Source organism: Ctenocephalides felis, unplaced genomic scaffold, assembly GCF_003426905.1.
Source record: "Ctenocephalides felis isolate EL2017-DRISC unplaced genomic scaffold, ASM342690v1 CF-g0.4_SCAFFOLD_01886, whole genome shotgun sequence".
NCBI lineage: Eukaryota > Metazoa > Arthropoda > Insecta > Siphonaptera > Pulicidae > Ctenocephalides > Ctenocephalides felis.
Window position 1 is genome coordinate 64,086,849 of NW_020538040.1, and position 26,177 is coordinate 64,113,025.

The 26,177-nt window shown below is 27.6% G+C and overlaps 1 protein-coding gene across 1 annotated transcript in view; it reads right to left on the bottom strand.

The window, feature by feature from the left end:
- Positions 1–4,193: 4,193 nt before the first annotated feature.
- LOC113375211 (protein takeout-like) overlaps positions 4,194–26,177 on the bottom strand; it is a 31,166-nt gene continuing 9,182 nt past the window's right edge. The window contains exons 2-6 of the mRNA XM_026615157.1: positions 19,290–19,373; positions 18,726–18,876; positions 16,975–17,111; positions 15,743–15,851; positions 4,194–4,392 (exon numbers count right to left, since the gene is read on the bottom strand). Coding sequence (XP_026470942.1) covers positions 4,194–4,392; positions 15,743–15,851; positions 16,975–17,111; positions 18,726–18,876; positions 19,290–19,373 — 680 coding nt within the window. The remainder of the gene's footprint in view (positions 4,393–15,742; positions 15,852–16,974; positions 17,112–18,725; positions 18,877–19,289; positions 19,374–26,177) is intronic.

Genomic DNA, 26,177 nt, shown 5'->3' on the forward strand with positions numbered 1-26,177 from the left:
TATAAAACTTTTAACAAAATCCAAAAATTATGAGTTACAAAAGTATCGACTTTCTACCATCTGGTTTCATGAAACAGCTAATAATTTTTTATAGATTTTTTGTTAACTATCAATTTTGATTTTCAACATAATGCAACAGATTATAGAATGAATCAACAATATAAAAGTGCTACAAATAACAGTGCCAAAATGTGACAGTAGAGAGACAATCCGGCATATTTTACACCACTGTAAATCAACTCATAAATATACAAGCTGAAGATGGTTATGGTATTATAAAACAATGCATCAAACCTTGTTATCACTCCTTAAAAAATCGAACAAGATGTCGACAGGGGCTTGGATGATTCCACAACTTGTCACCGTTAGCCACCGATAAAATTTGAATTAAATGCCATTTGAAATTTTGAATGGCTCTAATTTGTTGCTTCTTGTGAATATCCAAATTAAAAACAATTCAAGTGTTCATATCAAAACATAGTGAAGGTTTTCGAACCTTATTAATTATCATTTCTTTTCATTAATAAGTATGTGTGTATATGAGCTAAAATTTGATTTTATGGTGATGTTTCTCCAAAACGGCTGCATATATTTTAAAAATTTAAAAGCCATGAGGACTAACGTTTATTAGTTTTGAAAACGCGACGATCTATCGAGGGTTTTAAAAATTCACGAGTTGTTTGAAAAATATCAGTGCGTAATCCTACTGATTACTTTTTTTTAAAGCTTTTTTTTGTAACAAATGGGTAAAAAATGAAACTTTAAGAAGTGTCAAAGTTCTTTGTCTCTAAACAAGCATCCTAAAATATTATAGGCTTTTGTAAAATTAATTATAAAAATTCAGAGGTTTAACTATACCAATCCAACAATGTTTGGAATAATCACAATTCAGAAAGTATCTAAATCTCAAATCTTATTGACAATAATATTGCAAAGTTCATGTAACTTTACAAGGAAACATACTACTCACACCTACTTTTAAGATATAACTTTTTTTACAAAAAAAGCAATTACTAATAATTGCTTTTAAAAATTTTGAACTAATCCAAAAAACAATGAACGAAAAATCTACTCCAAATTTTAATTCCTCATAAAAATGATCACAAAATAGCTTTGAATGGTAAAAATAGTCTGTATATAGATATATCGAGAAGCATTTTGATGAATCATACCTTTACACATTACCTTTAAAATATCGCTGATGTGAATATTTCTCTCTATAATCAGTATCAATTTATATAAACGCTTACTAAACCGATTATTAGCAGAAATATTATTTATTAGATCGAATTAGATCTCTGAACGTGGTAATTTTTTCCAAATTACAGCTATGGTACAATTAATTTTAAAAAATCAGCTAATTCGACAGGCGGATAACTAAAAGACAAAAGATAAAACTAAAAGAGAAAAAAATTAATTACATTTTTATCTAAAATTTTTAATCATGGGCTTACATGATTAAAATATAGAAGAGCATGTAATGTGAAAATGTTTTCTGCAAATAAAAAAAAATCATATCACTTACATTTAAAAAGGTCAGAAATAACATTTGATTTGAAAACAAATTCATGAATCTAACAAAGGAGTACACATAGCGACCACATACTATCAACTTCGACGTTTTGACATTGTGATTGAATATTATAGTTAGTGATAAAAGTAATAAATCAGAATTAGTATAATCAGGACGGATCATTGTATGGGCATATTATCAGGCTTAATGTAAACTTCGTTAATAACATGCAGATTGTTTTGTCTATATTTTTTATCAATAACACATAATTTTCAATGAAATTGAACAAGTGATATTTACGATAACGCTTTTGATTTTTTTCAATGCTTGAACAAGATTGACAATTAATATGATTACTGGTATTTCGTACAAATTACTTATTACACTGCGCGACACCAAAAAATTTTCCTGAGATGTTATGACGCTTTAGATATGCCAATATATTAATTTTACCTCAAATTACAGTAAAAAAATACAACATATTTCATCTTATGCTTTCAAGAATCTTTTTATATGATTTTCGAGCATGGACAAGGCTTTCTTCAAAAGCTCCAACAATTGTCAGCCATCATGTGTATGTCCTACCTTCCTTGATATCGCTTCTGCAAAGTCCTGATGTCTTGGTGGATACTCTCACCCTGCTTTCCGCTAATATCTTCTAAATTTTCCGAAAACCGTTTTGAATAAGAGTGAATAGAGAATGATGAATTCTAATCAATGACATCAAATACATCAGTTTTTAAGTCTTTTCTTTTATCGTTTTAGGCACGAGATGTTGATATTCTCGGTTGTTCATCATTAGCATGGATAGGGTTTGTGTAGCTGATCATAAGTAGACCTCAATACCATTCAGGTTGTGTTTATGATGGTATTTACCACACAGGAGAAACAATCGCCATGGTGATTCAGAGCCTTTTTCTAAATGATGGGGGTATTAAAATTATAGTTTTATTTTTCTTCTGGATAATAACGTAAACATACTACGCAATATTTTCACATAGTATAAAGAACGCATGTTTTATCTTTATTGCGCAATTCAGTTTTAAAGTGGTTGAATTACGATGTCTCTACAAAGTTCGACATAGGTTTCCGGTATTTGTCGAAAAAATATTAACCACAGATGTAACATAAACTATCTGAAATATGCCCACAACGTCCTAGAGTCGAAGCCATACCAAAAACAGCAGATAAAACTCTTATTTATTCTTCAAACTGCAATAATTATAGCCGAAATAACTAATTGGGGTAGTCCTCTAAAACTTAAAAACTGGAGCTGCTTTGTCGCGTTATTCATATAATTGCGGATTACACTTATTGTTAGCACACAAATTTTATTTACATTACATTATAGCGAATATTTCAAAAATTAAAAGAATTGGATTTGTGTGATTAGTCGCCAAAATATAATAAACAATTAATAATTATTGATAATTTTTACAAATAATATATTTCATGAAACAATATCACTTGTCACTCATAATTGGCGGGTTGTTAATATAATTGAACAAGACTACTTGTTATCAATTGTTTGGATAAAATATGAATTATTTTATATTTGATTATAATTAGTTGAATTTTATTGTTATGTAATAATCAAAATATTTATTGATTGATACTTCTATCGCTAAAGGCAATTCGATGACATTTTCAAATGAATATTATGGGAGGGAATGTAGGTGAATCAAACATTTATACTATTCGCATTATTTTAAAATAACAATTATTTGTAAAAGGTAAATAAATTTAGATTTCATATTGTTTTGCAAGTACAATATGTATAGAGTAGTGCGGGTCACCAAGGTTCACTTTGACTTTAAGCAATAATATGATGAAAATCAAGCCAATTATATCACAATAAATAACACATATTAAACAAACAACTACCTGACTATGTTCAGTAATTCATGATTGTAGGAATCTTTTTTTTCTGTTTTTCAAATATTTGTAATCTGGTTCTTTTGTACCCTTCATGCATGATAAATTGCGATGGCCAGGAACCAAAAAGCTCGAATTTCTTGTTTTAATTTTGAAAGCTACATTATTCAATCAATACAGATTATAAGCTTCATGAGAGCAGTTATTACAGAAATAACACTGAAGATAATCACGATCTAGTATTTCGTCAGAAATATTTATCAGCAGAGTTGGAATAACTATGTATTTAATTTATCTCTTGTAAAATAGCTTTTTTTACTTAATTTACTTTATTATTTGTCATTTTTTATTTTTTACACCTTTGTCGGGGTAAAGATTCAGTTGGTCCTTTTTATTCCACCCAGATGTGAGCTTTTATAGAGATTTTCTAAATTCACAGTTCATCTTATAAAACAATTAACCAACGTATACTTAAAAATTATATTAAGGTCTCTCGTAAACTAATTATTATAAAGTGAGAATTTATATATCTTGGATATACACTATAGAATAAATTCTATAATATGCTTTGGATAATGTTTCAGAACGCACCATATATTTTTATATTATTAAATTCAACTATATTGATAACAACTTGATAATAAAATCAATCCAATTTTATTAACTACATGTAATACAATAATCTTTCATATTTCAGTCTACTTAAAAGTGTTAATTTTCTTTGCATATTTGGTAAATTCTTGTCGAATGTAGATTTTGGCGATAATGAAATAAAAGATAACAATGATAATGAAATTATCAATGATCATGATAAATAAATATCATTAAAAGAAACTTTCTTAAACATCCTATTTGCTAGTTCTTTAAAAACAGCAGCAAAGGAATCTTGAACGGCTGGTTTCAATTCGTTGAAAATGTCTTGCCAATTTTCATTCAAAAATACATTCATATTGTCTCCGAGAGCTTTATCACCATTGAACAAATTTCCGAGATAGATATGCAACCTGCAATTATAAAATACTTATTGAGATTTTTATATAATTACACTTTCTCAGTAGTATTATCTATCGATATTAAATGACAAATATTTGATAAATGTAAAACTCAGGGATTTGGAGTTTAGAATAAGCCAAAGTAGTTTTTAGTCGTGTATTGCAATTAACGTTGTAATCAAAATATAAATCTCTAATTTAGGAGGATAATTGTTTAGAACAATTAAAATATTAACTTAATTACTAATAAAATCAAACTTGTGCCATTTCTTTGTGTCTAATTATAAGAGTTAACAGTAAAAATACGTCTAAAAGTCCTGAACCGATCATAAAAAATTGAAACCCGTTTTAAGGATATAAGTTGGTTTGTTATAAGCCAATCTGATTAGTTTTAACGTAGATCGGCCGAGTCATTTTTTTCATAATTTACCGTTAACTTCTACAATAAATTCTCTTGACCATACAGTTGAGGGTCAAAATGATCATACTAAAATGTTCTACATGTAACATTTCACATACTTTCAACATTTGTCGTTTGTTTCATAAAATCGTTATAATTTAATCATTTATATTTTTGAATATTGTAATTTTATTTCAATTTAGTTCATGATTCAATGAACAAATACTTCACAATATTATTGCACAAAATTATTCATAACAACAAAAAGTATTTAGTATAAAAAAATCAAATATCGACAACAAAAACAAACTATTTTCATTAACTCATCTTCCCGCATTGATAATTTTTTACTATTATAAAAAAACTTTCATTCATGCTCAATCAATACTACTCTACTGGCCATCGTAGCACATCTAAAAAAAATTCATACTTCTGATAATATTCAAATTGATCTTATGTGTATACAAACAAAAATATAACGAATAATATAAACTAATTTTTAAATGAGCTCCATTAGCTCGAAAACTTTACTTCGACATTTAAACTATGAGAACTGCACAAATAATTATTTTGCAACATCTTACAATTAGTTATCAAAAGGGTTATCATTTAGTATTACTTTATTTAGAGATTTTGAATTCTTAAAGATATAATGAAATAAATAATTTAATTTTTAAAGAATTTGTCTTTCATATACAACTATTTTTTTCTTACAATTTGTAAATTTTTATCAAGTAGTCTGATCATTAGATCTTTATCAACTATATTTTACTAATTTACTGCGCATTATTCTTTTTTGTAATAATTATTACTATTTTTACGAATAAAGCTGTATGAACATTTTAGCATGAAGAAAAAATTGAGCAATAATTGGAGACTAAAGTCTTAATGGAGAAAATAATGACGAATTTTAGTGTCAGTTTTCTTATTAAGGAATCAAATTTTGTTCCACGATCTGCAATTAAATATACTTTCAAATATTTTTACTTTATAACTTTAGTTACTTATATGTTACTAAATTAAATAATATGAATTAAGGTTGTATGCTAGTGTAGAAATTCTAAAAAATAGTTTTTTTTTTTTTTATATATTTTTAAAGCTTAACTACTCAAGAATATGTGTATGAATTGATTTTTTAAAATTCAAATTATTTTCGGCTATTTGACCATGATAATCCTCTTCTGTTTTCTTCCTTTTGCGAAATTTGCAACGCGTTTTTTTTCAAAACTGTTTTTTTTCAATACGATGTTCACAATTTTTCGAATTCTACTGGGCCGATTCAGTTAAAATTTTCAAAGGATTTTTTTTATAAACTCTCTCTGACATATACTCATACCCAAATATCAATTTTTACATTTTTAAAAAAATCGAGAAACTTAAAAAAGTAGCAAAATAATGGTAATTTTTCCAAACGCCATTTTGTGAATTTTTTTTAAATAATCCTAGTGTATGCCATTGCGGACACGGTCACCTACCAATTTTTTGTGACCCCCCACTTCAACAACTGCAAATTTTTAAAAATATTAACATATTTTTTACTTTTTTTATGCCTTTGTGACGTTGATAAAATTTAAAAAAAATAGTAAAAAAATTATTGCTTTTTTACGATGATTTAAAAATGACCTAAAATTTATGCCACTACACTAAAATTTCTATTTCTGTTTGTCTGTGAACACCTCCTTAAATAATAAACATATTTTTCATGCTTCCTTATAAATACAAAAAAAATGTTTTTGACTCAAGGATATGTTTTCCAGGATAGAATTAAAAAGCAATTTGCCTTTCGTCTTTAATATTTTCGATATTATTGCTTTATCGGAATTAACGTCATTATCTTTATTATTTTTATTGTCGTTATTATTGTTATTATCTTTATTATCTGTTTATTTTTATATGATTATTATCATTATTATCCTTATTGCCATTATTATCGTTATTATCTTTTTAATCTTCGTTATCGTTATTATCATTATTATCTCTATTATCGTTATTGTTATTATTATGTAGTTATTATTATTATTATTGTTTGTTATTATTGTTTGCGGTCAGTCGGTCAATCAAAGGCTTCGTAATTATTTGTTAAAATATATTTCGAATTATTTTATAAATTATTTTTCAGTATGTTTTCTTTCTTGTTAAATTATATTTAGTCTTATAAGAAAATCGACCGGGCCGTTCAATCCTACTAAACGGTATTTTGTTCACGTTTTCTTTGAGCGTTGTAATTCGATTTAAAATCAAGTCAAAACCGTTTCACGGTTAATTTTGTTTTGAATTATTTCGAACTATTCGATATATCTCATTTGTTTATTACTTTTGATATAGCAAAGTGCTTGCAACTTGCCTATTATTAATGTTGCATTGTTTTAACTTAATTTGAAATAACTCATCAAAATTTCGCCCATAGAAATCAAGAATGTCGTAGCGTCGATAAATATTCAATATTGCCTAATAATGAGCCGATATGAAGATAAAAATTGGTTAACGGTCGTGTGTTGGCTCTTCCAGTTTGTAAAACCAGTTGGGTTAGTTATTTGGAAGAAAACTAGAACTGTCGAAAGTAATAAGAACAAGGTTAATGAAAACACATCGATTGCAGCATAAAATAGCAGTGTGACTACTTTTGATGTAATATGCGTCCACCTGAAGTCCATTAACCACTTGGACATTCCCTCTGCCGAAGAATAATTGCAAATGAATTTATATAGAATGGTGGCAGGGCAGGGATGTATTTCGATATATCACTGAATCTCATTTAAACTACAGAAACGTTGATGAAAAGCACGAAACAATATACGTATAATCAAAAGGGACATATTCGATTTTCCAAAAAATAAATTCGACTAAATTTTATATATTAGAAATTTTTAAAATCATATTTTCAAATATTTTTATTAAAAAATATCAACGTGTTATTATAGAATATGTGTTAATAATATTGTAGAATAGCATGAAATGACTTAATTAAAATTGGCAAAATAGTAATTTGAATAAATATTTAAGTAAGGCTATGTATTCCAGCTAGGATTCACAGAACAAAGTCGGAAACAGATTTTTGTTCTAGGCAGAAAAGTATAAAACAAGAAAAACCTGTTACTTTATTTTTCGGATTTCCGGTAATTATACGTAGAGTTATTGCACAAATCAATTTTAAATGTAAATTTATGTGCATTATTTTACAATTAACCAGAATCGGTTCAACTACATTTCTTAGCTATATCAAATGATAATGTCCATGCTAATTTAGAAAAGATATATTAAATTTTAACAACGACAAAAACATTTTGTTTTTGATGAATTATAACTTTTTGCAGTCATTAATTGCAAAGTAGGGGTGGCGAGAAATAGATCAAGTGCCAAGAAACATGCGCTTTCTCGTTCCACTTAAAATCCGCACGTATTTTCGGGGATATAATATGCGCATCAAATTATCAGATATTTTATAGACATTTCAATAATAAGTACAAATTTTGTTTACGTTTCTATGGGTTCCGTATCAAGATTTATAACGTTTACCCGTTATACTGCGACACAGCGCGATATTTTGCCTCTGAGTACATACGCAGCACGATTGCTTTGAAAAATTCAAAATCTTCAAGATAAGAAAAAAATCAAAATTTTCAAAAAAGTAACTTTAAAAAAAAAAATCGAAATTTTAAAAAAGTTTCAGAAATTTGCCATAAGGCACAAAGCCATGCAGCACTAGTTTGATTTTATTTTTATTTTAAAGGTGGGTTTTAAAAAATATGTTTGAATCCCGGTTCTACCAAAAGCGGTTAGGGTAGAGCGGGGCTAGTTGAGCATAGGGGCAAGTTGAGCAATCAAAATATCTCGAAAACTATTCACCGTCCGTTTAGGCATTATATGGCGGAAAGATAGAAGTTTTGGAGAAATAAACATCCCGCGATCGCTAGTGGCCGCTGGACAAATGAATGAGGCTCACGGGAGTTTTGTTTATTTTGAGACCAAAAAGTAAAAAATTAATTCATCACGAGTTTTCTTCTGGTTTAGTCAAATGTTATTTATTTTTAATCTGGTAAGCGTTATTCTTCCATATAATTAAAGTACTTTTAATATGCACAGAGATTCTGGGTATATTTCTCACGGGTTTTTTATAAACTCACTTTTATTTTGAAATTCCGAGTTGGGGTTAGTTGAGCATAGTTGCTAAACTTATTCTGTCACTAAGACAATTACTATTAACTTCCAGAAATTATTATTTTTAAGATTTAAGCTGAGTCTATGAGTAATAATATAAAGAAATAATGATTTTAAACAAAAATACTGAATATAATGGTAAATTAATTCCTAAGATACGATATTATTTTGTCGATTCTACTTTTCGTTAATTATTCAAAGCAAATTACTATAAGCTTTGTTTTCTCTATCAATAAAGACTATAAATATAAAATTGGTTATTAAAAACTTATTTTATTTCATCACTAATCGACATTGAACCTATGATTTCATTATAATTTCTTAGTGCTCAACTTGCCCCACCTATGGGGTACATTGAGCATACTTGACTTTTTGCATTTAAACAGCTGTAGCTTTTAAATTTTACTTACTACCAAAAAATAGTATTAACACTTTTGTTAAGCGATAAACAACAAATCCATTAAGCCGTATAACAATTTATTGAGACTTTTCATTGAGGAGCTACATCCGTTTAAGTAAAAATTTGCTCAACTAGCCCCGCCCTACCCTACTCAGTTTTTGAAAGTGATGATTTTTAATAGCTCTAAACCGTAGCTTATTTGTTAACTTCCCGTAGGATAAGTTATAGTAATCGCAAAGTAATCGAAAATGAATTTTTTTATATATCTTTACGTTTCAGTTATTTCTGAATATTTCAGCATACCTTAGTAAAAATTGATGTACGTGTGTTTGTGTGTGTATGTGTTCAGATACAAATATTCGTATACGTTTTCGGAAACACGGTTCAACAGATTTTAATGATTAAAAAAACATTTCATTCTTATTGATAAGAAGACGTGCTGATTAGTTTTTGGACAAGGCAGGTCCAGCCGTTTCGAAGATACGCGGCAAATAGTGTCAAAAACCGTAATTCAATTTTTAAGAGAACGGCTTTCAATAATTTACGTTTTATTTGTATTAACAAAATGAAGAACTGATTAAATTTTTGTAAAAGTAAAAAAACGAGTAAAAAAAGTAAAAAAAAGCCATTTGGCGGTCAAAAATTATCATTAGACGTATGCATATCAAATTATCAGATATTTCATGGAAATTTTAATATTGTGTATCAATCTTGTTTACATTTGTATGGGTTTCGTAACATCGTTCGCCCGTTAGACGGCGACGTGGCGCTTACGCGCTTCGATATCGCGTCTCTATGCAGCTAAAGCTTCAAAAAAAAAGATTTCTAAAATATTTCAAACTAAAAAAAAACATTTTTTTCCAAGTTTTTTTTCCAAAAAAGTAATTTTTTTTTCAAAAATTTAAAATTTCTCAAACACCCAATTTTTTCAATGTTTAAAACATCTTTAATCTTTTTTATTAAATTTAATTTTTGATACGGAAAGTTCCAGAAATTTGCCTTAAGCCACGATGCCATACACGACTAGTTAGTAGCTCTAAATCTTATTTGTTTCTAAATATTTTTAACTTTCCGTAGGGCAAGTTATAGTAATCGCAAAAAAATCGAAAATGAAAATTTTTATATATCTTTACGTTTCAAAGGTTTCTGAATATTTTGGCATACCTTAGAAAAAATGGATGTATGTGTGTGTGTGTGTGCGGATACAAATTTTCGTCGACGATTTCTGGAACACCGATCAACCGATTTGAATAATTTTGAAAAACGTTCGATTTGTATTGATAATGAGACGTGCTGATTAGTTTTTAGCAACGACAGGTCTAGCCGTTCTGAAGATATGGGGAAAAAAGTGCCAAAAACGGTAACTCAGTCTTTAGGAGAACGGAGTGGCCAATTTGAATAATTTAAAAAACATTTTACTTGTATTAACAAGATGAAGAACTGATCAAATTTTCATGAAGGCAGGTCTAGCGGTTTTGGAGATCTAGTAAAAAAAGTAAAAAAAAAAATCATCTGGCGGTCAAAAATGATCATTAGACATATACACATCAAATTATCAGATATTTTATAAAGATTTTAACATTAAGTATAAATTTTGCTTACATTCCTATGGGTTCCGTACCAATGCTTATCCGCTAGACGGCGACGCGGCTCTTACGCGCTTAGATATTTCGTCTCTATGCAGTTAAAGCAGTACGATTGATTTGAAAAAGAGTTCAGAATTTCCAAAATATTTCAAAATAAATGATTTAAAATAGAATGATTTAAGATGATTTAATATGGTTCGAAATTCTATTAAAAGTTTCAAATCATTGATCAACTTTTATTGATTATTTTTAATTACTCGAATTTTGAATTGCGGTACGGGAAGTTCCAGCAATTTGCCTTAAGGCACTATGCCCTAATTGCCTTAAGACAGAATTCCATTCCATTCTTACAGCTAGTTGGAATCATAATAGATGCATTGCGTTGCGTTGCGTTTAGTAATTGAGTGGTGCAGCTCTATTCCTCTACTCTATATGATTTTCGCACCAGCCGCGCCGTCGCCCGTCGCCCGTGAACGGCGTATTGCATTTCTGACTGGTATCATTATCACGGGCAGCCGGCGCTTTGCCAGCAATCCTTTCCCTCTCTGTTGAAACATTTAAACGGTGCGATACCGGACGATTCGCAATGTCGAATTATATTCATTGTAGATAAACATGAAATGATAACTATAAACTACAACTATGATATATAATAACTGCAATATTTAATATGACGATTTTATGGCATTGAATTCGCAAGATCAACGTACGTTTCAATATAACAATGGTTTGCTGTTACATGCAGGAACTGCATAATTGAAAGTTAATCAGAAAGCGATTTTATAGCAACATCTTCAATTTAAATAATAATTTTATTTCAAAACATTATATATTTTTCACATTAACTTAATTTAACTTTGATAAGTAACTTATTAAAGTTAAGTCATTGTAATGTTTTTTTTTAATATAAATTAATCTATTTAAATATAAATTTTGATTTCGAATCGTTTGTTTCACTATAAATTCCATATATCAAAAAATAAATATTGTATTTAAAATGATACCGATTTATATTACTACAAGATCAAAGGTGTACTAGCTTGATATTTAAAATTATTTTTTATTATTATTTTCAATTTTATATGCTCTGAGCAGAAAAGCTCGTATGTTAGTATAGAACTTTTGATCAGAAACCAATACAGAAAAATGAAATAAAACACGTTTAAATTTCTCTAAAAATATGTTTCACTGAAATATTTAAAATGTTTACTTAGTCGATAGTCAAGTCTATACTAAAAATCATTATTATTTAGAAAATTCACGATTTTTTAACTTCCAGTATGGTATGGTAAGTTATAGTAATCGCAAAAAAAAAATGAAAATTAAATTTTTTATATATCTTTACGTTTCATAACCTTCTGAATATTTTGTCATACCTTAGAATAAATGGATGATTGTGTGGATATTTTTCTCGTCGACGATTTTGAGAATACGAATCAAACGATTTAAATTATTCAAAAAAACATTCGATTTCTATTGATAAGGAGACGTGCTGATTAATTTTGCAAAGGCAGGTCCAGCCGTTTTGAAGATACGCGGCAAAAAGTGTCAAAAATGGTGATTTAGTTTCTGAGAAAACAAAGCATCGGATTTGAATGATTCAAAAAATATATTACTTGTACTGATGAAACAAAAAACTGGTTAAATTGTTGGAAAGGCAATATTAGTGGTTTCGGAGATCGAGTAAAAAAGGTAAAAAAAAAATACTATTTGGCGGTTCCAAATTATCATTAGACATATGCACATCAAATTATCAGATATTTTATAGAAAATAAATAAGTACGAATTTTGTTTACATTTCTATGGGCAACGCGCTTGAATATTTCATCTCTAAAACAACTACGGAGTTCAATTGCTTTGAAAACAAGTTCAAAATTTTTAATCAAATTCAAAATATAAAAAAAAATTATTTTGTTTCAAAAAATTTCAAATTTTTTCACAAATTTAAAAAAATCTCAAATCTATTTTTTCTTGTATTCAAAAAATTTTAAAACTTTTTTAAAAATTTTAATTCTTGGTACGTAAGTTTCAGCAGTTTGCCTTGGGGCACAATGTCATGCAATGTCATCACTAGTTATTATTAACTTTCCGTAGGGCAAGTTATAGTAATCGCAAAAAAATCAAAAATGAAAATTTTTATATCTTTACGTTTCAGAGGTTTCTGAACATTGTGGCATACCTTAGAAAAAATGGATGTATGTGTGTGTGTGTGTGTATGTACGTGTGTGTATGTATGTGCGGATACAAATTTTCGTCGGCGATTTCGGGAACACGGATCAACCGATTTGAATAATTCAAAAAACCTTCGATTCGTATTGATAAGGAGACGTTTTGATTAGTTTTTGGCGTAGGCAGGTCTAGCCGTTCCGAAGATACGGGGCAAAAAGTGCCAAATACGGTAACTCAGTTTTTAAGAGAACGGAGCGTCCGATTTGAATAATTCAAAAAACATTTCACTTGTATTGACAAGATGAAGTATCGATAAAATTTTCATGAAGGTAGGTCTAGCGGTTTCGGAGATATGGAGGAAAAAGTAAAAAAATGAGCCATTTGGCGGTCAAAAATGATCATTAGACATATGCACATCAAATTATCAGATATTTTATAGAGATTTTAACAATAAGTATACATTTTGTTAACATTCCTATGGGTTCCGTACCAATGCTTATGCGTTAGACAGCGACGCGGCGCTTACGCGCTTTATATTTTGTCCCTATGCAGTTAAAGCAGTACGATTGCTTTGAAAAAAAAGTTTAGATCTTCCACAATATGTCAAAATAAAGAAAAAAAATTTTTTTTCAAAAAAAGTGATTTTTTGTCCAATTTATAGTTTCTCAAAAATCTTATTTTTCCAAAGTAAATTTTTTTCAAAAATGTTAATCGTTTTTAAAAAAATAATAATTTTTGGTACGAGAAGTTCCAGCAATTTGCCTTAAGGCACGATGCCATAATTGCTTTAAGACAGAATTCCACTTACAGCTAGTTAAAATCTCTATGAAAAACCTGATAACTTGAAATTCACATATCAATACCAGGTTTAAGCTTTGCGTATCAGTAGTTTACGTTTTAGTATTTTCTGATAATTTCGGCGTCACTTGAAACGATATCAAAATTTTCCCAAAATGTTTATATTTTTAAGGTACATATTTACATTTTCTATTTTTTGTAATAGATTTATGAAGCAACCAGAACATTACAATATTTCTATAAGCTAAACTAAAATATTTACATTTTCTACAGATGCAAGCAAAGTGAGAAGTTCTGGCCTCAAAGATAAACATCACATGTTAAACCCGATTAAATCGATTTTATCACTTTTTGAAGTGAATTATTATGTTTCAAGTACAGCATTAAAAAGCTCATTTTCCATTAATTTGGTACACAATTTGGAATACAAAACGATATTGCTCTTACTTGAGGCCATACTGTGTGTCAATCATATTTTATATTTTATGGAATTGACATCAAAATACACAAAATACTTTAAAATAAGCTCACAAAAATTTTTACTAAATTCACCTTTTTTATCAAAATGATCAAGAGTGGAACAAACTGAAAACGTACTTTTGTTTCAGTTCGACCTTGGATTAGCCGATGTTGTAATAAATTCACCACTGCACGAAACCCACGTTCGGTATTCCAATATTTAAATATTTGCTTCGATTTTAACCTCAATTGGATTAGAACAAGAATGCGGCATTCTCTAATAACACTAATAGGCACTGCGAAAATTGTTAATTTACCTTCGCCCATTACATTTATATGGCATATTCAATTTATTGATTTATTTTATTAAAATGTAAGCAGTGACTATTAAGGATCGCAGTGAAAAAAGAAACCTTTCATTTCAATGTTTAGTTTATTTTATTAACTGATTCGATAAACTTGACGTTTTGAATTATTCTAAGAAGTTTAGTACAAAAATGAGAAAAGATCCTATGATGTATCGATAGTAATGAATTATTAAGAAAATTAATTTTAGATTAATTTAATCCGTTATATGAATTATTATCCGGAAGTTTTTGAAGTACTCTAGATAGATTTCTAAAAAAAATTGTAATATTTTGGTTTAAAGTTAAATTTCTTTTAGTATAGAAAATGAATAAGTCGATTCATAATTTACATTTATTGTTAGATGAATATGTGATTAAAAATTATTAAAAAGATCTTCCACAAATGTTTAAATGTATTTGATGATGATAATTAGAAAATCATCTCAATTGATGGTTTATAAAAATCGTTTGAACCGTTTCTTTTATGTAATAGTTGCGGATTTTAAGTTTATTTTTTTAAATAAATTCGAAATTGATTAAAAAAAAATCTAGATTAATTTTAAAAATTACGATTTTTTCATAAATATATATAGATGACGCTTTGTTGGTTTGTGCAAACATTTCATAATTAACAATTAATTTTATACTCTGCTCTAAAATTTAAAAATTTTCTCGAAATTATTCTCGAATGTTCATTTCTCTTGACAAGAAATTGCTGATCAATCTTAATTATTATAAATTGAAAACGGTTTTTGGTCAATATAGAAATTAATTTTCTAATAATTCTAAATTTTATTTTTTTATATTATTTTTTATTATCGTAAACATATATGCAATTGTCCAAAAGAAAAAATTGATGCATTTCAATTTTCATTAACATTGACTTTTTGTGAGCTTCAGGTTCCAGTAGTTTTAAACAACCTTATACTTAAACAATTACATAGTTTAAAGATATTTTGTTCTGCATGAAAACATCAACATTGGAATTGGTTCTAAGTTTTCAAATATATTGTATAAATATTTTAGCTCCTAAAATTTAACTCACCTCTTTGGAACAAAATCTAGTTCGAAATTATCAATTTGGTGGTACTTTTTACCATTTTTTTCAATGGCGTCAAGTCTTCCTTGAATAATAGCTGTAGCTTCGGTATTTACTGAAACGACAACAAACAAAGTTAATCATAATAATTTAATAAACTATTTAATGTATATGCCGAAAAATATCAAATTAATAATATAATTTTAGATAAAATTTAAAGCTACTTAGTTAAAATTTATTTTGAAATTACTCAGAGGTTATGCATTTTTAAGCAAATAGTTTTCAATAACTATAGTCAAGAAGACTGTTAAAATATATATATATATATATATATATATATATATATATATATATATATAAAATAGCAAATAACAATTAACGATTAATTAACTTTTCGTATGGTAAGTTATAGTAATCACAAAAAAATTGTAAATGTAAATTATTATATATCTTTACGTTTTAGAGGTTTCTGAACATTTTGGCACACCATAGAAAAAAATGATGTATGTATATGTGTGTGGGTGTTTGTATGTGCGTATGTGCAGATACAAATTTTTGTCGACGATTTCGGTAACACGAATCGATTTGAATGATTCAAAAAACCGTCGAGCTGGCGGGTTTGAAAAGATACGAGGCAAAATGTGCCACAAATGGTGATTAATTTTTTGAGAGTACGGAGCGTCTGATTTCAATAACTCAAAAAAAAATTAATTGTATTGAAAAATCGAGAACTGATTACATTTTTAAGAAGACAGAGAGTAAAAAAAGTAAAAAAAAAATCCATTTGGCAGTCAAAAATGATGATTAAACATATGCACAACAAATTATTAGATATTTTTATAAATTATAGAGATTTTCATAAAAAGTATCAATGTCTTGCGGCGCTTACACGCTTTAATATTGTTTCTGTAAAAAAGCAACGCAGCATGATTGCTTAGAAAGAAAGTTCAAAATTTCCAAACAAATTCAAAATACATATGAAAATTTCAATTTTTTCAAAAAAGTCAAATTTTTTCAAGAATTTCAAAATTTTCAAAAATCTAAATCTATCAAAAATTTTCAAAAAAATTGTAAAGCTTTTTTAATCATTCTAATTTTTCGTACAAAAAGTTCTAGCAATTTGTCTTAAGGCACGATGTCATGCACCACTAGTTTATTTTATTAGAATCAAGAGCGCGCAGTTGATAAAACTAATGATATGATTTTGCATAAGAAATGTTATTACATAAAAGTCTTACCAATAGTCAGGTTTGATTTTCCTTGACCGACAATCGGCAGCACGAGAACTCTTCCGCTGACGTTGTAGTCGCCGTACAGTTCAAGTCTGGGCATTAGTAAATGCAGTTTCCAATCTAACTTTTCAGTTGAAAAACTCCTACAATTAGTATTGATAAATTACAAATTTATATATGCATAACCATACATGCATGCAACTATTTATTATTAACTTGTGTTGTTTATCGTTTATATCAAAGATGTATAACCAGCCATTCGGAGACAAACGGTAATGTTTGATAATTCATAACAAAAGTATTTTCTATCGTTGTTAGTTTTTTTGGTTTTGAAAGCACTAATGCTTAGTTTACGAAATCTCAATATAATTTTTAAGTAAAACTTATGTAATTGTTTTATGAGAAGTACAGGTAATTTTAAGTAAATTCAACAGTTTTTTATGTACCCTTTATAAAAGCTTGCACCTGTGTAGGGTGAAAAGAACCAACTGAACCTTTATCCTGACAAAGATGTTAAAAATAAAAAATAGTAAATAAAAAACTAAATTAAGTCAAAAAAAACAATTTTACCAAAAAAAAAAAATACTTATTTCAAATCTGTTTATACATGTTTCTGACAAACTACGAGATAAAGGTTATTTACAGTTCTATATCTGTAAAAAATGAACCAATGAAATTTATATTTTGCCCCTAATACCCCTAATACCCCTTTAAGATTAAAATGAAACATTGGAAGCGTTTGCCTTCTGCCCGTCCCAATTTACACCGCCTATGTGGTAAAAAGAACCAGGTTACAAAGTTTTAAAAAACAGCATAAAACATACATTTCTACAATGGAAAATTAGCTGGGAGTTTTACTGAACATAGTTAAATAGCTGTTTGTCTGATATGTATTATTTGCTGTGATATAATTGTTGGTTTTCACAATAACATACAATGATCAAAGTCAAATTGGACCTTTGTACCCCGCCCTACCCTATATTAAACGGCTTTCTATGTATTTAAAATACAGCACATCTAGTATAACCACTACTTTATATTTTACTTTATTTATAATTAAATACACTAAATTGGCAAAGAAATATTTTATGTATATTATAAGTTATTTTTATAATAATTTAAATATTGAATAGAAATGTATCAAAGTTTAAAAAATAAAAAAACTGTTTGTAACAGAAACTATGTTAATTGTATCAAGTTCAGCATTAATTTGCTTAAATGTTTACGATTAACGATTGTGTGTAACGTTTTTAAAACATAAATCTAATTATAACATAAATATTTAATATGTTATTTGAATAAATAAATATTTGTGAAACTTAAATTGCACTGCCAAAAAATTATTCTTTATGGAACACTTTTTCCAATTCTTATACGGTCTATATATTTTGCTAAATATTCTGCCAAATGATCATTGGGCATATACATTTCAGATTTAACCAAATTTTAGTCCCATATAATCTAATAACTTCAAAGTTCACTTTTATACTTTAAAATTTTAAACAAACTTATTTTGTTTGGAAAGTTAAAATTTTAATCTAATCAAATTTTAAATTGTTAATATAACTTCATATCTCCTTATGAAAATTTCGGCATAAAATTGGACTTTCGTTAGCATTCATCAATTTTGAATAGAAATTTTTGGAACGAAATGTTCGTAATTAATTGTTGAAATTATTTTTTTGACTAGATTTGAGAGTTAAAGTCTATTCGCTATCGATTCTTATTGATCAATATAATAAATTAAAGATACTCACTCCACTTTTTTCACAGTAATTTGGGATAATCCGGTAAGATCATTGTCTATAAAATTTAACTTGACTGCAATAGGACTTTCCATTCCCTGGTCGATGTGAATGCCAGAAATGTGCAATGGGTCTACTTTGGCCATATGTATTTTGGGACTACCTTAAATACGATCATAACATTAATATTTATTTCATCTATTTGTAGTATTGTTTATTATAAAAGTCTCCAGCAATAAATTATGAAGTAAATCGATTCGGTATTTACATTTTACATCTCATTATTGCAGGAAAACAAAAGTTTAACTTTAGCGAATGTATGAAGAAGAGTGAACATGTAGATTTAAAATAATCTAAAAATTTGAATAGTTGTTCAAAGTCAAGGTTAGGCTTGATATCAGATTTTTGTGTGATCAGATGTTCGTAATATAATTACGTGATCATTTGCATTATAATTCATTGAAATGATGAATAATTTAAATAAATTATTTATCTAGTTTTACATGATTTTATTTTAAATGTGGATATTAATTTCTTATTATGGCTTATATGTAAAAATTATTTTAAAGTATTTACCATCTTTAAATACAAACAGCGCTTCTTCGATCGCCTTTTGTAAGCACGTTGTATCTTCAAATTTACACCGTGGCACATTCGAAGCTGTAAAAAAATAAATGCTAATATAAGTAGAATAATTTATTTATAAATATATATATATATATATATATATATATATATATATATAGATTGGTCCATAACGCACCGCTATTAATAACTTAAAATATAGTAGGGCAATATGTGCTTCTTCAATTTCTCGTTTGTTAATATAATAGTACATTATTATTTTACACAAATTTAGTGTTCAATCAATTTTACATCATAATTATTTTTTTCTGTTGTTTTGCCTGGTTTGATTACTGAATGATGGCACACATCAAGTGTCGAAACGTTTAATGGAATAAATAATTTTGTTATTAAATCTTTTTTTTAATTCGACGATTGGGCTGCAAAACACGCACACACACACATATATATATATATATATATATATATATATATATGTTATTACACAGATATATATATATACATATATATACATATATATACATATATATATATATATATACTAGATGACCCGACAGACGTTGTCCTGTACCCAACTCTGCATTTTTTCAATATCCTGTACTAATATTCACCGTTCAGTTAAAATTAATAATTATTGTTTTTCGAATTACTATTTACATCAATAAATGAGTGAATGTAGAACTGCTTCAAATAAAATGATGATTCTCAATTCCCACAGTTAACACTTTAATTATCCCTTTAACAAATATTAAAATATGTTCAATAAAATTATATAATAAAAATTAAACACTGCAATTTATAGTACAAATTTATTTCCAATAGTTCAATTCATTTTAATGTCAAGGGTTATACAATTTTTTAGTCATACCCGTAGGTGTGGATGTAAAAATGAACGATTTTTTGTTTATTCACGGCTGAAACATTGACTTTCCAAATGTATCACACAAAAAATCATCGCCTGCCTTTGTGATTTATAGCATAATTTACACGTGTTGAAAATTGAAGTTTTTTAAAGGGTATAACAAATTCAGAAAGAATTAATAAATAGCATTCCCGGTAAAGGTACAATATCACATTGTTTTTTTCTACGCAAAATAATGGCTTCAATAATGTTGCCTATAATTTTTATATATTTATACCATATTTTAACTGGCTTTTAGTAATTTTTATATCTAAATTACATTTTTCTCACTAATAAATTTATATACATTATTACTTAAGTTTATATTTGAAGTGAATTAATTTGTCAAATCCTGTTCACATGTGCTCTATTCAACCTACGATCAACAAAATTGCAGTAAATGGAGAGGAAAAAACCGTGTGTCGGAAATAGGCTAATCTTAATCTTAAATTCAGAAGTGAAAACAATTTGCACTCCGTCACCACCCACCGGATTAATTAAATTATAACTCTTTTAATTCTGATTTTATCAATACTTGCAATACATACTATTTTAAAGGTAATTAAATGAGCTACAACTTTCTAACTTACGTACCTAACTTCTCTTATTTTGAAATGGCAAAGGATTGAAGGACTCGAAAGACATTCTGGTTGTACACTATCAATGTTTGTGTAACAGAAAAATAATAAAAAGCAATAATTGGTCAGTAAAAGACCTTTCATTTATATACCTTTATACGTATCTTTTATTTTTTTAAATAGATTTTTTTTTCATGAAATCATGAGCTTTTTGGAAATCCTTTGCACTAAAGTTTTGGTATTTTCTAGAATCCGTCAAGATCTCTTAAACCAAGTTGATTCCAGAGGGAATACGATTATTTTTAATTTTGGTGGAAATGACACTCAAAAACTATTTGCTTTAAACGAAAAAAATATTGTATGCGTCTTTTATCTGCATGATAGCTCACTCATCTTACACGCAGAAGTACTAATTTTAAAGCTTATTTTGAGTATTATAAAACCCCATTTTCATATCTAGCTTAATTTTGTCCTTAGAACAATTTATAGAACACCGATTTATTAGGATTTTGATTGATATAATTTTGTTCATTACATGATTTTCGTTTAAATGTATATTTTTAGAAATAATTGCCAAAAACGATGAAAAACGCAAAAAACAACAAATTTTCAGTAGCCAGTAACTTGAAAAGTAATTTTTTTTTTGAAAAACATTATTAAACATTTTTCTATTCTAATTAGTTTTTTTATCGATATCCGACGTTAGTTTGAAAGAGATACAATTGAACCACTGAAAAGAGATGTCATCCCCCCGGGAAGTGGCAAATGATTCTAAATTATTTTTACTTTTAAACTTAAGAGTAAGATGAACCTAATTCCAAAATTTCATGCAAATTGGAGCGCATTAAAAATATTCAGACCCAAAATGCTCCATTGTCTTGAGTAAATATTTCGTATCCAATGCCAAACATATGAATTTTAGACACAATGAAACTTCTAAATAATTGTTTGAATAAATAAATTATTTTTGTATCGTGATTTAGTAAAGTAAGGCAAAACACGACTGCATTTAAAAGTTAAAAAATAATAATTAGTCAAAGTGAATTGTAGGCTGTTTTATGTGCGATCACTGACAGACGCATGCGCAGACTGCATCACCTGTCAGTTGTTGGCTGTATCTTATACTAAATCTTATATTATTTTAATTTTTAGCACATCTCAGCTTCTTTTTGGCAATAATAATGTAGTCCTTACATTTTTCCTATTCATAATCATAAATATATTATATTTTAATATTGTCTTAGCCTATAAGTTTTTTTTTTTTTTTTTTTTTTTTTTTTTTTTATAACTCGTTTAGTTTAGCCTATAAGTGAATGGAAATGTTTGGCAAATGACAGTCGTCTTTTGTTTTTAATGTCAAACTATGCCTTAAATATGTTCAAGGGCAAACAATGATAAGCGGTTTTTTGTAATTTTTTCATTTATTTCTACAATCTAACTATATTTCTATAAATCAAAACATTCTAGAAAATTTCCCGAACAAACTTCAGGAAGATTCATGAAAATCCGAATTATAGTTTAGGAGGATTAATGAAACTTGCATTGTTACAGAAGAATTTTATATATAAGATATATATATATATATATATATATATATATATATATATATATATAGATATTCAATAGATAAGTCCTGGATTTTTTCAATATATTGATTGTTTCTTTTCCGAACAGTAAATTCAATAATAAAAAACAATTTGTTTCGGAACTAGGTACGTTCCATCATCAGATTTATTCTGTAATAATTTAAATATCCATATCACTAATATTTTTTTGTTAAAAACACTCGATTTTTTGGAGGATATTTGTAGATGTTACGACTACACAAGACTTAAACAAAATTTGCTTTATTTGACTTAAATACATACATTGATTTTTACATAAAGATACAAATTGTATACACCTATTCTGGGAATATCATTATACTATCATAATATAATATTGTTTGCATATATATATTTGCTTTAATTGACTTATGTAAGTATGAAAAGAGCTATTAAAAACGAAGTTTTTTAGAAAACGGCAATTTTTTTATCTATGTTTTAACCAAAACTTCTGAACCAAACCAGAAAAATCAAAAAGTGTTCGCAAGATATCAGTTGGAAATCATGCTGATTACTTTTTGGTAAAGATTGGTTGATCCGTTTCTTCGTAATCCTAAAATATTATAAATCGTCATAAAGTGGTTTGATAAATAAAAATAATAATGAATTAAAAACAAAAGAAATCTTCAACTATAACAAATTAAATTGAAACAAGTTATGCAATCGTGGACATGCAATTTTGTTCTGGGGATGGTAAATTTCTGAATTTTGTTCAGTAAGTGATATCTAAATAACATATTTTAAATTTTTGAAAAATTTTTTATGCTAATTCCACACAAAACTTTGATTGAATTGCGCACTATCTGAAAGACAATATTAAGAGCTAAAACTAAAATTGTTGTTATCAATTTGGAAGCATTTGAGCCCTTGGGAGCAAGGAAATTCGAAAATGTTCATTATTGTTATTCCCATTATCGTTTTATTACTATTAATTAATGGTAATAAGATGGTAAAGGGAATATTAAACAAGGAAGGGGAAGAAATTCATTGACTTTGCGGTGCACAATCATACGATGGGCCTGCCTTCAGACAGACTACTATAAATTATTTATTTATTAATATTATATATATATATATATATATATATAGTTATATATATATATATATATATATATATATATATAGATAGATATCTGTGTGTGTGATCTTAAGTGCATACTAAATGCGTTTGAAAAAGTGAAACCATTCTCATTAATGTGCCATAAATATTGAGACGATCGCTGTGTTTTTTATGTCATATATATACTATCACTTTTAAATATTCCCGTTTGTGTTTGAAATATTTATAATTTTGTAATGTCAATCGCGTTCTTAAACTAAAGCCTGAAGTTGAAATTTACCGTAAGTATAAAACGTCATAAAATGGACAAGAAACTGGGATGTCGGTGATGACACATATATTCTACCTCTTTATAGCGACAATTTATTGCAATATATATTGACTAATACATGTGAAAACCAGTAATACACAAACATGTCTATAAATAAATTATATACAAATAAGTATACCCAAATAAGAAGATATAAATATATAGTTTTTTTGTGTGAAAACATAAATAATGTAGTCAACTATTTTTATATTTCTGAACGACTGACCTCTGAAGAAGTGTTTGATATGACCCAGCCACTTCAACAAATTTGCTTATTATTCCTTGAAGGAATAGATGCATATAATTTAGAAGGAAAAAACAATCAGCAAATAAAAATCAGCTGAGAATTGATTGAGATCTACAGATATTAATTTGTTTCCTTCGTATATTTTATAATAGATCTACGTATTTTTGCAATGAGTTTTAAAGCGTGGGTGCTCAAAGCTGCACTCACGTACTGTATATAGACTCTACAATGATATACAAGTACAGTATACTAAATAATTTGTTTTATTTTGTTTGTTTGTTATGGTTTAAATGTCTGTATGTTATGTTCTAAATTTTCAATGTCAATAAAGTAATATTACAAAAAATAATTAATAAAAATTTCAGTTAAATTTTTAAAATAAAATAATTTTTAAAAGTCTTGTAATGCCACCAAAGTAATGTAGATAATAGTTGGCTTTATTTTAATCAATATTTGTTAGTGTGTCATTAGTATATTTATTTGCCATTATTTACGTTATTTAATCTAGTTATTATATAGGGTAGAGCGGGGCTTAAAGGTGGCGGGTGAAAAGGTCCACCACCGATATCTTGAAAACAAGTAAAGTTAAGAATTTTGTAGCAATATTTGAAAGCAAAGGGAAAAAGATGTATAATCAGCCATTGTCTTGATTTTTACGACGTTGCTATCTGGAGATAAACGGCAATATTCATAACAAAATTATTTTCTTCTGTTAACGTCCATGAAAGCTAACACGTGTGTGGGATAAAAAAAATAAAATTTTACTCTGGCAAAGGTGTAAACAATAGAAAATCGTGAATAAAAAAGCAAATTAAGTTAAAGAAGCAATTTTACAAGACTGATTATTGACAAAACAAAATTCATTGTGCAAATCTCTATAGTTTAGATCCTATTACGTATTGGAACTTTCAGTCAAATATCTTTTTTTAATTATAAGTACACTTGAGAAACTTGTTATTTAGTATATAATTTGTTATTTTATAAATGAATATGATGACATATTAAAGTGAATAATTATAATTTATCGATTCACTATGTACGGCATATTAATGAGAATCGTTTCACTTTTTTCATCACATTTGATATGCACCGAGATACATTTTATTATATTCTAATAAATGTAATAATTTATAAGGTAATTCGTAATGGCAATATATCAAGCTGAGATTCGGATGATCGGAATGAAAAAAATAAATGTTTTTTTTCTATAACAATATCATATATATTTTTGTATTAGGGGGAAGTCCCCGAGTGCCGGACACCTAAGGATATTTATAAATAAATCAAAAAATATTTTACGAAATGTTTATTAAATTGTGACTTATGTTAGCTAACAAAGTTAGAATCAATCTAAATTAACAAAAACGCAACCTTTGCTAGAAAATAATTAATACTATCAATCAAACTTTGGTAACAAAAAATATGATTTTACGAAGTGGCACCTAGTACCGGACATTTCAAAATAACCTGCATTGAACACATATGTAGACATCTCTACACTCTGGAATTTCTGCACATGTGTGTTTGACAAATATTGCAAAAAAAATCACTATTTATTCACCCTTTTGGCTGGGCCACGCCGATGCTCTCAGCCGGAGCATTCATCATAAGATTTTCATTCTTTGACTAGGAAATACGAAAAATGGAGTATGTTGTGATCGTTAGCACTCATGCGGAACAAAATTACATAATTAGAATGAATTAGGTCAATTCTCACAAAAATATCAATATGTTTACTGTCCGGCGCTAAGGGACAACTTAGTGTTTAATAGTAAAACTGTTTAATAGATCTTATAATATTCTACCATTTTATGGATAACAATCAAGTACTACTTTTATCTTTGCATACCACTCAGATGTAAATGCATAAATATACTAGAATTACTTAATTGATATTTTGGTGACGTGATTTTGCCGTGATATATTATCCCAGTGAATAAATGGTTAAGTCGAATTTTGGCAAAAAAATATAAATATATATCTTATATATAAAATTCTTCTGTAACAATGTAAGTTTCATATTTCCTTCTAAACTATAATTCGGATTTTTATGAATCTTCCTGAAGTTTGTTCGGGAAATTTTTTAGAATGTTTTGATTCATAGAAATATAGCTAAATTGTAGAAATAAATAGAAAAAATTACAAAAAACCGCTTATCATTGTTTGCCCTTGAAAATAT